The sequence below is a fragment of the Phaseolus vulgaris genome, chromosome 10 (genome assembly GCF_051622355.1).
Source record: "Phaseolus vulgaris cultivar YP4 chromosome 10, ASM5162235v1, whole genome shotgun sequence".
In the NCBI taxonomy this organism is placed as follows: Eukaryota; Viridiplantae; Streptophyta; class Magnoliopsida; order Fabales; family Fabaceae; genus Phaseolus; species Phaseolus vulgaris.
This window is the reverse complement of record NC_143507.1, coordinates 44,769,860-44,782,528: the sequence shown is the minus strand read 5'-3', so window position 1 is coordinate 44,782,528 and position 12,669 is coordinate 44,769,860. Positions and strand designations below refer to the sequence as shown.

The 12,669-nt window shown below is 33.3% G+C and overlaps 3 protein-coding genes across 4 annotated transcripts; 2 read left to right on the top strand and 1 right to left on the bottom strand.

Annotated features, from left to right (window-relative positions):
• Nucleotides 1–2,938: 2,938 nt before the first annotated feature.
• LOC137818932 (protein UNUSUAL FLORAL ORGANS) lies at nt 2,939–4,337 on the bottom strand. Its single transcript, XM_068622595.2, has one exon. It carries the CDS (start codon nt 4,091–4,093, stop codon nt 2,984–2,986), a length of 1,110 nt encoding a protein of 369 aa, XP_068478696.1. The 5' UTR covers nt 4,094–4,337; the 3' UTR covers nt 2,939–2,983.
• Nucleotides 4,338–6,371: 2,034 nt separating this feature from the next.
• On the top strand, nt 6,372–8,604 carry LOC137818716 (uncharacterized). Its single transcript, XM_068622290.2, has 3 exons — nt 6,372–6,575; nt 7,292–7,520; nt 7,801–8,604. Exons 1-3 carry the CDS (start codon nt 6,484–6,486, stop codon nt 8,086–8,088), a joined length of 609 nt encoding a protein of 202 aa, XP_068478391.1. The 5' UTR covers nt 6,372–6,483; the 3' UTR covers nt 8,089–8,604.
• Nucleotides 8,605–9,411: 807 nt separating this feature from the next.
• Nucleotides 9,412–11,831, top strand: LOC137818118 (3-isopropylmalate dehydratase small subunit 1). Of its 2 annotated transcripts, none has more exons than XM_068621352.2 (2): nt 9,412–10,269; nt 11,418–11,831. In XM_068621352.2, exon 1 carries the CDS (start codon nt 9,510–9,512, stop codon nt 10,266–10,268), a length of 759 nt encoding a protein of 252 aa, XP_068477453.1. In that variant the 5' UTR covers nt 9,412–9,509; the 3' UTR covers nt 10,269; nt 11,418–11,831. The 2 variants fall into 2 exon arrangements, with proteins under 2 accessions (XP_068477453.1, XP_068477452.1); XM_068621351.2 differs by having other exon boundaries at nt 9,461–10,269; nt 11,343–11,831.
• The last annotated feature ends 838 nt before the right edge of the window (nt 11,832–12,669 follow it).

The following is a 12,669-nucleotide window of genomic DNA, read 5'->3' as shown; positions in this document are numbered from 1 at the left end:
TATAAATTGGATTTTTACAGATCCAATTGAAATTTAATATAATTTTAAATAATTTGATTCAAATTAAATGTAAATTTATACTTTTTTTTTTAAAATAATAAATAATCAAATTCTTCAGTGCAACAAACAAACAATTGTGCAACTAAATTCACATATTTCACTGTATATTAAAAGAAGATTAAATATTAATATTAATTTTTCTCTTAATTAAGAATAAATCATGTGTTTAATTATTTAACTATTGAGAGAGTTTAAACAAAACTAATTTAACTAAAGTTTTTATACTAGGAATTTCTTTTTTCTTGTATTAAAAATGGAATATGTTCCTAAAGTTTTTGTACAAAGACATTTTCACTTGTATCAAAACCTAAACTAAATATATTAATAATTAAGTCAACTATTTTTTTAAAAAAAATTATTTAAATTTTTGTAGATGCAAGTTTAAATAGTTGGATAAAATTTAGATCTAAATCCACATTTAATTTTTTTAGAGGTTTAAAGATTAATTTGATGTTAAAAATCATTTTTAAAATCTAAAATTATTTAAAAATATTATATATTTTTAAATTTAGAGGGAAAATTTGTTGAATTTTTTATATTTAGTAAAATATATAATTAATAATTTAATTATAAAATTAAATTAGTTCTTATGTATGAATTTGGGATTATGAATTCAAATAAGTGAAATTATATAGTTTTTTTACCAATCCTATAATTGTTATATGAAGAACTGTAATAATTTGATTATGTTTAAAATATAAAATCAAAAGGAGAAAGATCCGTACTCTTAAAGTGTTATAATATAATAATTTATTAAATAAACATGTAATCTCAAGTATGAAATCGATCTAATTGCACTTAATGACATTGATGTATATAATGAGTAGTTAATAGGAGAGTTGAATGATGATAATTAAATAAATTTACTAAAGTAAATAGAAATTAGATTAATTGTTTATGAAGTTTGAGGGGTTTAGAGAGCTTAAAGCTTACACCTAATAAAAAAAATTAAGGAAACAATAATTATTGAGCTTTTAAAAAGTTCCAAACGCAACTTCAACTTCAAGATAAATAAAGTAATTTAAGTTTATAAAAGAAATAACATGTGTGAAAATCTAGGAAGATTAAGGAACAGCCAAAATAATTTAACATATTTATTAAAAATTTAAAGGTGAATTAAAAGTTTTACCTTAAAAAAATAAAAAATTAAACAAAATAAAAAAATCTTACAAACATAATATCTTAAGTTTAAGTTAAAATGGTGTTATAACTTTTTATACAAGTTTAATTATAATTAATTATCTCTTCAAAATAATTTAAAAATAATATTGTTACGTAGGTGGTCGAACAAACGTGACACATGTTATTAAATTATCATAATTATATGATTAAAGAGATATAGATACATATGATCAAATTTTTGAAGATCAAACATGGGTCGACAGCTTAAAAATAACTTTATTTTAACACAATGAATTAAGCATAACACACATGTACAAAAAATTTTCTTAATCAGAAGAATAACTCGATAAGTTGTGTTAAACACTAACCTACCTACACATGTACTCACTATTCTTATAAACACACGTCAAATAATGAGACAAAAGTACACATTTAATAACTATAATACTCTAACAATTGTATACCAAACTCAAACTTGAATCTTAGAGTGTCTTTTACAGGTAGTTACATCTCTAACTGAGATCGAGTACTAGAATCAAAACTCGAAACTATCAACAATAGTTTGAGGTGAATACTCCTTCCCTACCCATATAAAAAGAAATATATAAGATGAATAAAAAAAAACTAAAAACTATGAATAAAAATTGATTAATTAATTAGTCTTTGTTTGATTCAATTTTAGTTAATTATTGGATAATTTATTTTAGAATTTTGGTGGACTAGCTTACTTACTTGATTTTGTTCATAGTTTTGACACAATCCCTCCAACCCCAAATTTGATTATAATAATTTGTTTAAGCATTGAAAGTGTTATTTTAATTTGTAAGACGATTGAATCAAAGCAATGTGTGTTAGCACATTCACATGTGGATAATAATTAGTAGTTGCGTAGCTTAATATTGCAACCAAGTTTTGAAGATAAACACGATACGTAAATGGAAGGAAAACTCACCACGTAGATGCATTTCATATTAGGACAAAACTTGCATCTATTATAATAATCTACCTACTTCCTTAAACCAAACACTATTAATTAACAAAAGTAACATGGTTACATACTATTATCAACATTTCACATCTATTTATCTTTTATTATAGTGTCACCACTTTCATTCATATCTTTTGATTTTAGGGTTATAAGTGTATATTATTTAAAAAATGAGTTAAATATATATATATATATATAAATAAAAAGAAAGGTATAAAAAAAAGTATTTCTAGCATATAAGTTGTGTAAGATAAAAAAAATTTGTTGATACTCCTTAGAAAACATAAGGGTTACTACAACAATTCTATAGGGAAATTTGGCTTGGTCCAAAGAAACAAACCCTTCTAATTTTGTTCTTCAAATTGAAGAAGGCAAAGAAAGCAAATAATGGTTGGATAACTTTAATTATTCAAAACAAAAATTTCAATAAATTAATACAAAAAGTTGTCATAATCATGACAATCACAATCACTTTATGAATGTTATCAATGTATTAAAGATTGCTCAAATAATGGATGACCTTTTTCATGGATTGTCATAGCCAAATAAAGTTGACATAATAGGCATAGAGACCAACATTCAAATCCACTTTCAAACTTCAAATGCAATATTCAAACCATTTTTACATTATTTGTAAAGTAATTGTATTAGAATAAATCTCTATTTTACTATCAAATATTTTAATTAATTAATTATTATTTCAATCTATTCCATCAATTTAAGTTTGAAAGTTGGATAAGCAGTTATATTAAATACAAAAGAAGACAATTTTTGTAGATTTTTTTTTTATATTAAACATTAACTTACAAAAAACTAGTGTTGTTTGAAAGATAAAAGAGTTGGATGAAGAAGTGCTCCTCTTATGGCAGAATTGGCCAATTTTTTCCCCTTTAGATTATCCCAAACCCATTCCCATTTATCCATATCCCCAACCCTTCTGCAAACCACCATTCCAGAACCAAGATCTCTATACAAACAAACACAATCCTCATTTCCCACACACTTCACACTCTCCCAAACACTCTTTCCTCCCAACAATCTCAACCCCAGTTCAACCGGAACCTCATCAACCAAACACCACCTCTCCCCTTCACTCAGCCGCCATATGCAGCCGCCGCCGCCGCAAGCGCCACCCACCAACCCCAATGCACCGTTTCTCTTCACAAGGCATGCAAACTCCAGCTTCTCAGCCATGGGCACCGCCATTTCCCTCCACCCATTTCTCCCGACATCATACCCCACAACACTGTAGGCTCTTGCAGAGGTTACCCAATACAGAGTTTCTCCGATGCAGACATTCTCGTTCGGCGTCCACACCGTCAGTCTCACGGCCAGCTCCGTCGGCGTCGACCCCACAATCCGCCACGCGTCGACCCTCGAGTCGTACATCTCCACCCTGGTTTCGTACGTGGCGCCGCCTTGCGCCGCCTCCGACATGCCTCCCGCCACGTAGACTCTGAAGGGTGGGAACAGAACATCATCATGGGATGAGTTCGAGGAGTCCGAGGTTGTGACTCCAACGGCCGGTTTGGTCCTTGCGGCGTGCAGAGGGGGGAGGTGCTTGAACTCTCCGGTGAAGGGGTTGCAGAGACCCAGTTGGAGGATTGTGGAGTTGGTGATTCTGAGGAGGAGGAGGCTTCCTACTGAAGCTATTGGGCGGATTGATGGGAGTGGCAGAGAGAGGTGGTGCCATTTGTCTATGGTGGGATTGCGAGCATAGCAAGAGGCTCTGTGGTTGCGAATTGGAAGAGCCAAGAACCATGAAGAGGTTGTTGTTGTTGCTGTTGTTGGAGATGGAGGATGTGCTTTGGAACAAGTGTGCCAGTTCTTGCAAGCTGATCTTGCTATGGCGAGTGAGTCTGGGGAGAGGAAGGAGAAGATTTTGGCTAAGAGATCGAAGGGTAGGTTGCTCCACATTGACATGCCCAAAATCACTCTTCAATCTATGGGACTGATACTTATCTCCTATTTTATTCCTCAATTCAGAAAGAGAATAAAAAAATAAAGTATTCTAGATATTGTGTATTTTAAAATTTGAAACTCTCTCACAATTTTACCTAGAAGACTTTATTTAAATTTTAACCGATGTAAAAATATATTAAAATTACTGAAATATTATTGTATCTATATTGGTAAAAATGATTTAGATAATAATGGAAACGAGTTGGACCATTGTTGACGTGTTCATGATATCTTTGTTTTTTTCTTCAAATGTTGATGCTCGATTGGGATGGACCTGATAAAAGAACTCTCAAACGATCAAGTAAGTACACTGTAAAAAAAATGTGTATTTGTGAACTAATTAAAGCGTAACTTGTAACTTGAACATATATGTAAAGAGTTTATTTATAGTGTTGGTCATATTGAAATTATCTGATTAATTGATTTTGTTGAGATTTTTCTATATACTCTAGGACATAATTATAATTCACTGAATTATGGTTGTTGCTGTGATTTATTAAATATACTCTATCACTAAGTAACTAACATTAACATTTTTTCATAGGATTTTATGAGCAAGTGAATTTGTGATGAAAGAACTTTTAGTTGCTAAATGAGGGAAGTATTTTGAAGTTCAGAATAAGGTTGTATTTAAGTGTGGTAGTTAAAAATGATGTTTGTTTTTTTATAGTTATTGGTGGAACAATTATTAGAGTCCAATAATTGCATTGAAATGTGTGACCCACATGTGATGTGGAGGTGTGTCACCCCACCAAGTTGTGTGTGACTTTTGAAACCTAAATTGGATTGGATGGTTCTTGGTGATAGCCGAAGGGTGAGAGAATATATACTCTTCTATTTCACAACCTCAACCTCAACAATTCTTTTTTTTCCTCCTTTTTCAAACCAAATTCACTTCCAATAAATCCTCTACTCTTTTCTACAAAGCTTTTTCTAGCTACTTTTACAAAATTTAAAAAATTCAGAATAAAAGATAATTTTAGAAAATTTAAAAGATGATATGTGGAGAAAGATTTTGCATAAATGCAGGTTTTCTTTTATAATTTTTTACGGACTTTTTCTTTCTGCACCTCTATATATTCTTCTTTCACCTCTAAAAACTTTTGTATTTCCAAAAATATCTCTCTGTAATATTTTGAATTATGTAGTTTGGAAGTCTTTTTTCAAATTCATAATTAGCTTTCGAATTACATAATGCAGAAGTCTTCTTTCAGATGCATGATTAGTTTCCAGATTATATAATCTGAAAATCTTTTTTTAGCTTCCAGATTATATAATACGGAAGTCTTTTTTCAAATGCGTGTCCGAATTACATAATCCGAAAGTCAGAAAGGATAAAAAAGTATCTTCACATTTTATATGGGGGTGGCAAAAGAAATCATGGAGGTGCAAAAAGAAACAGTCTTTTTTACACCTTGACATGTTTTAAATTTGAATGGGCCTGGCCCAAATAAACTGATTTGGATAAGTGGTGAAATCCAAAGGCGTTATTCCACTGTTCCTACCTTAATACTTTTGTAAATAAATTAAACAAAATTAAATATATTTTTCAATTGATATATAATATACATAAACTAATTTTAATTTATGAAGTCATTTTTTAATTTTTCTATCTTAAAAAGACTTATACATATATTTATTGCATCTCCATCATGTCATTGTCTTGTCATGTTGTTGATCACGACTTAAATGTTGAAATCAATAAAGTAAAATATTACCATTAAATGTTTAAATTTAAACCTAAAACAATTAAATAAACACATTTTAAACCTTGAAAGATTAAACTCATCAATTTAAAAATAAGTTTAAACAAAATTATAGGTACATATATATAATAAAATTACACCCAAACAATTTTTACTAACCATTCTACAGATTATAAATTTTAAAATTATTTCATACGTATTTTTTTTATAGATCAAAATTGATAGTGTATATATTTTAAAATATAATTCGTTTTGAATTTCTTCCATTCAGTTTTAATAAAATTGAATTAAATAATGCAGATAATATAAAGTTATAATTTTTGACCAGTAATTATTGATAAAACGTTACATGGATATGTTGTTCATAGTTTGACATGGGCGTGGTTGGTCCATTGGAGAAGAAACATTGACCAAACAAGAGTTGAGATTGAAGGAAAAACCAAAACCACAAAGGAAAATGTTTTTTTTGACAGGAGTAACTTTCTCTTGGAGGGTATTTTTGCTATATATACAGAACAAGAGATGAAGGTAAAATGGGATTTTAGGGTAAAATTGATCTCTTCAAAGTGTTACCTCCTTTTGGAACATCAATTCCATTTTTGTGGGACCTTTTAGAATCCAGGGTCCTTTCAAAGATTTGGAGCTATGGCTTCTTCTAGGAGATGCGCCACCCTCATTTGCTCCATTGCCTTTTCAATATATTTCTTTATCATCATTTTTCAAGTTCCCATTTTCAGGTAACCCTTTTCCCTGTTCCTCCTATTTCGTTCATGCTAATCACCCTTAGCAATTTCTTCAATGCCTTTCTCAGAATGGCATAAACAAACCATAGCAGAACCAGACAAAATGATTATAGCATGTGGTAAAAAGAACAAAAACAGATAATCTTTTATTTTTTTGTTGATATTTTTTAATCCAGATTTTACAGTTTTTTTTAATCATGTATTGTAGATCCAATGTGCCTTTTTTAAATAATCCGTCAGCAACATGATTGAAATCAAATGCATCTTCAATTAAATATTGCAGAAATCAGGGTTGATGTAATGTAACATATACAAACCTGTTTTGCTACTTGCATCTTTTTATTGTGTTAATTTTCGATGTGTTGATCAAGTGCGAGTTATGTAACATGGCATCATGGACCACAGAACTAGCAGGCAAATAGAAGTGCACAATGGAATCTCCTAATTATTTGACAATTGAAAGTGGTTCTTGTGACATTGATTTCTCCTGAATATTTGACAATTGAAGTGGTTTGTGGAAAATTATAACATTAGTTTTGTTTGTGATGATTGATTGCACTGCCACTAGTAACAGGGTCTTGTTATTGGAATTTTTTTTCTTCCAATTCCTGCAATTATTAATGCCAAAAGCTTAGAATGGAGTTCTGGAATAGTGCTTTTTGAATTTGTATCGATGTGATGATGATCACAAAGGTCCTTTTTGTTTCCAGTGTTCCATGCAGAATAGGAATCTGCAAGACACCGATTGAAGTGACAGCATCTCAGTTAATTGCAAGTGAGGTCGTCCCTCTTTCTGTAGTGAAGATTCTTGTCTACCCTGGAGCTCTGGCAAAGGCAATTTGCAACCAGAAAACCATTCCAAGCTACAAAAATCTGCTAAACTTTCAACAGCTCAATACAAGGGCAGTCTCTGCTGCATCAGATATCCAACGCCTAGAGGTGTGGTGTTGATTGGTAACTGAATAATTCCTCTGTTAGTATATAGACACTACTTCTAAATCTCAACACACAGGCTGTTCTTGGTTAAACTTTTCTTAAAATTATATAAAATCATGAGTGAAAAGTTCATCAAACAAGGAGTGTGCCTTACTTAATTTTGCAATTTCTAACAAATTTCAACCAATAATGAAGTTGGTGTTGAAAGAAGTGTGCTAGTATTTGGTGATGAACTCCTTGAATGTTAAGCTTTGGCCCTCATTTTATTGGGATTGTTTTGCAGGTTCTTGCAGGAAGCTACTTGTCTGTGGCAGGAGCAATCACAGGGCTGATAAAACCAGGGAGAATGGGACTTTTTGGAATACTTCTTCTCATATGGGGTGTGATTAGAGAGTCAATAATGGGAAAATCCGGATTTGCTCAAACAAAAGGCATCCATATCTATCCAGCCATGTATATTATACTAATCTCAGCATTCTTCTCAATTAGAAAGGATGTGAGAAAGTTAATTCGCACCTTCACTAGAAAGCGTGTAGTGAAGGCTAAACGTGTGAAATCAAAGAGAAAATGAGTCTGGCAATGACATGCATGCGTCTATGGCCTAAATTGGCTATGATGCTTGAATCTGATAGGTTGGTAGCACTTATATTGCTCAATGCAATTGCAAACACAGGAATGGAATACAAGAATTCTTGATCACAACAGGGTAGCTAGTGGTGAATATGCAGCATGAATTTTTTGTATTGTTCATGAATGACAATGACTTGCAGAAACTGTGAAGCGCATTCCTTGCTGCTGTTCTGAACAGGGGTTTGACAATTCTTTAGGAAGTGCAAAATTCAGCTTATTTTCTGCACTTTTGGTTCTTTCATTGCATTGATCAAATTCAACAAATGGATGTCATTATTTATTTATTTTCAAAAAGAGATATACATGAGCAGAATGAGTTGTAGACATAATTTTCTTTGTCCAATTCATTGAATACTGTTCTGAATACAAAATACTTAAAATGGGGACTGTTGGTTATTTCATTGCATTTGTTAAATCTAAAGAACAAGGGGTTTGTTTCCTAAACTCAAACACAAAATCTAGCACACCACCATTCTTTATCATAGCTAAGAAGATAATTTGTTTCTTTATTTCACCTCATTATTAAATCAAAGTCACTGCTTAGCTTTTCTAGTTTAATATCGAATTGAAACATCAAAATTGGATTCCAAATTTTATGTTCGGAAGTGCTTTAAAATTTAAGTTCATAATGTGATATAACAATTCTATGAAATAACAAAAAGATAAGATTGAGTCCTTCCCCATTGCTAAAAAATTAGGTTAATAGCGTAAACCTTTATTAATTTGAAGTCCGGATTTAGAATAATAAATTTTACATATGCACTAATTGTTACAGTATTAATTTATTTTAATTCATAGTATTTGTACTGGGCGTGTGTTCGACACTTAAGGTTAAGACCGATTGACATGACTAAAATCATTACACTTAAGACAGAAGATTAACGAGACTAATAAATGTCTTAATTATTCAATATTAATAACATCGAATGTCGAACATCGAGATCTCATTTGAGCGTAGAAGTGTGTTTTTGTATGTACCATCAGAGTTTGAAGTTCACAAATACGAGAAGTGAAAGGAGAGCATGAAGGCAGTATCAAAAGAAAAGAAGAAAAGTAGACCGACTAACCGAGAAGGAAGACAATCGTTTTCTTTATTCCAATCCAACCGAAGAGTATTGAATCTAGTTTTTAATATATGATATGTCTAATAAAAATATGAGATTCAATAGTTGAATTAATTAAATTTGAATTTTATAAAAAAATACTATCGAAAGTTAATTAATTTTGTGTTGAATTTTAATATAACTGTAAAAGAAAAAGAAGCGTTGTTGGGTCCTGCTAAACGTTGTCGTTTGAATACCCTAAGATAAATTACCATGAACGTTTAGCAAAGGAAACTGAGAGAGAGAGAAAGGTATTGAAATGAAAACAATGGCGTTATTCTCTGCAACTGCTGCAACCGTTATTCCTCGAAACCTCGCCATCGCTTCTTCCTCCAAACACTTCCTAGCTCATTCTCTTCTTCCTTCTTTTCCTCGCTTCGTCTCATTCCCCACTCCCAAATCAAACCCTCGCAATCTTCGAACGGTTTCTCTTCAATCCCCACGCGCACAAGCCAGCGCGTCTCCCTCTCCCTCCGCCACCTTCCACGGCCTCTGCTACGTCGTCGGCGACAACATCGACACGGACCAGATCATCCCCGCGGAATACCTCACCCTCGTTCCTTCCAAGCCCGACGAGTACGAGAAGCTCGGCTCCTACGCCCTCGTCGGCCTCCCGGCCTCCTACGCCACGCGCTTCGTTGACGCCGGTGAGACCAAGACTAAGTACGCCATCGTCATCGGCGGCGCCAACTTCGGCTGTGGCTCCTCCCGCGAGCACGCGCCCGTCGCACTGGGCGCAGCCGGCGTTTCCGCCGTGGTTGCGGAGTCGTACGCGCGGATCTTCTTCCGGAACTCGGTGGCCACCGGCGAGGTGTACCCTCTGGAGTCGGAGAGCCGCCTCTGCGAGGAGTGCCGCACCGGCGATGTTGTCACGATTGAGCTCGGAGAGAGCCGCTTGATCAATCACACCACCGGAAAGGAGTATCGCTTGAATCCGATCGGCGACGCGGGTCCGGTGATTGAGGCTGGTGGCATCTTTGCTTATGCGAGGAAGTCCGGCATGATTCCCTCTCGTTGAGGTATAGCGTTCTTACCTTCTCCTTTTGATGCCATAATTTTATGACAGTCACCATTGTGTAGAGTAATTATATAAACTAAGATTGGATGAGCGAAAATTGCCTGAAGCACAGATAGAAAAGGGTCCGTGTGAATTTCTTCAAGTGTAAGTTTTCTGAGTCCTCCTTTAAAGATAATAAACTATTTGATTTCTCAAGCCTTGTAGCTCTTGCGTCTGATTGACTAGTCTGTTGAGTTGAGCTATCTTGATGAGAGTAAGGTTAACTGTAACCTGGATTAAGGTTTGTCTAGGTTAATAGTACATTAGTACTACATACGATCAAACTTTATCAGTGACCACAACATACAGAAATTCTTAAAAACGATGCAGGAGTACACTTTTTGACTCAAGATATTATGCAAATTTAACTAGGTAATCTAGAACAGAAGTTTGATTGCAAGTTAATTTGTTTTCTCCACCTATTTGTATACCTGTAAGAGAATCTATGAGTTTACTCATGAGTTTGACAACAATGGTCCCGACATTCTTTTCAATTGGTATTATAGTATTTCTTCATTCCTCTGAACTGCAAACCAGTGGCACAGTGTTCTCTAGGAACTAGTCAAAAGGTTAGTGCACAGCCAATCGTGGGTATCGAGACTGTGGAGCATTGTGGGAATGTGGGATTTTAGGATCCAATTTTTAGGTGAGAATTGAGTCCTACATTTGTGGTTTGCTAATTTTGTGTGGCGGTTTATAAGCCTTTGGACTCTTCAACTACAATGACTAGCTTTTGTGGTAGGTATAGTTCTCCTAATTGTCTTATCAATTTAATTGGATCCTAACAAAACCATTTTCAGACTCAATTGGCTATGATTGGTGTTTTCTTTGTGTTCTAAAAATGAAAACAATACGTTGTACCATATGCTATTGTCAAATCTTTAGATTTTGTAGTTTGGTTTGTTATCAGCATCCAACATGGTCATCTTCTGTATTCGATGCTCATTTTTGGAAGTTAAGTTAGAGCATCTTGATGCACTTTTTTGTGTTTCCAAAAGCTTGTAGACTTGGCTCATATTTATATTTTCCCTTCAGGTTCTATGTTTTCTTTTGATTCTAACATCTTCCATGTCCACCACACAATTGGACTGGCAAATTTTTACCTTCCAGATAGATCTTGTCGTGGCAGTAGATATTTGGGGAAGCTGGAAGCATTCGTGGATTTGTTGGAACCGTGTCACCTTTGGCAACAACTACCCAATTATTTGAGTATTTGCAACATATTGCCTTCTGGATGCAGATTCTTTCTCGTAGTATGCAGTTTTGACATTTGACAGTTCCGCAGATAGGCTACTGCTTTGTCTTTCCAAGGTGAAAGTAATTTGGTTGAAGTTTAGTACTGTAATTTGGCTTTAGAATTATTTGTACTTGGGAAATATGATATTTTCCTTGATGTCAAAGTTTGGATGGATGTAGCATCAGCAGGATCTTTAGTATATTATAGTTTGTACTCCTTGCTTTGCGGATGCTGATTTGAGAAGTTTGTTTTTAAATAATATGAAACGGGTGGATTGGTATTTTAAATTTCCAAATGCCATTCGAAACAGTAGAATACAATAATAATGTTACATTAGCTTCTAAATAACAGCAAAAAAGAAAACTACAAAAATGTTATGGCCTAAGTTTTTTTTCTTCTTAATTTGTGACTCCAGGAACAGTGTTGAAACTGATCTTCTAGTGCTTGTTCTTAAAAACCGTTTATTCTTTTTCCAATTCTTAGCAAAGTATATATACTCGTGGTATTTTAAGAACTTGTTTAACATAAACAGAACATTGAAATGCAGAGAATTGTTTACTCACCGGAGGAGTAGAATCACCAAGTTTCTCACATTTCTTTGCTGTCATGCTTGGAAGCTCATAGGTTTCCAAGACTAAAGAGATGAATTACAGAAACCCATCTTATTGGGCTCGGTTCAGATGGAGGCCTGATCTGATCAGTCATTTGTTTTTGGTTAAAAAATTTCTCAATATTTTTCCATTAAAAAGTTGGATGATGACCAACTGTAGATTACAATTGTTAATTTTTAATGTGTGGAATAAAAATGAACAATTAAAATTATGTGAATTAAGATTGTCCACACTAAATTAAGTAAAAAACCGCACTTAAATCTTGATATTTTAAAACTTCCCTTCTACATTTGTTGATTTTTCTTGGTTGGTTTAGTCAGGAGAACAACATATTTCTATGTATAAAATTGCAATTTCATGGCAGTTAATAATTTTTACTCAAGAATAGAAAAAAGAAAAGAGAAGAGAGGAAACTTTGATCGAGCAAATCTTGACCTTTCAATTTCTCAATTTATTACACAACAAGCATATGCTTTATTGTGATGGCTATGTTCTTAACTTCATTTAACAAGTC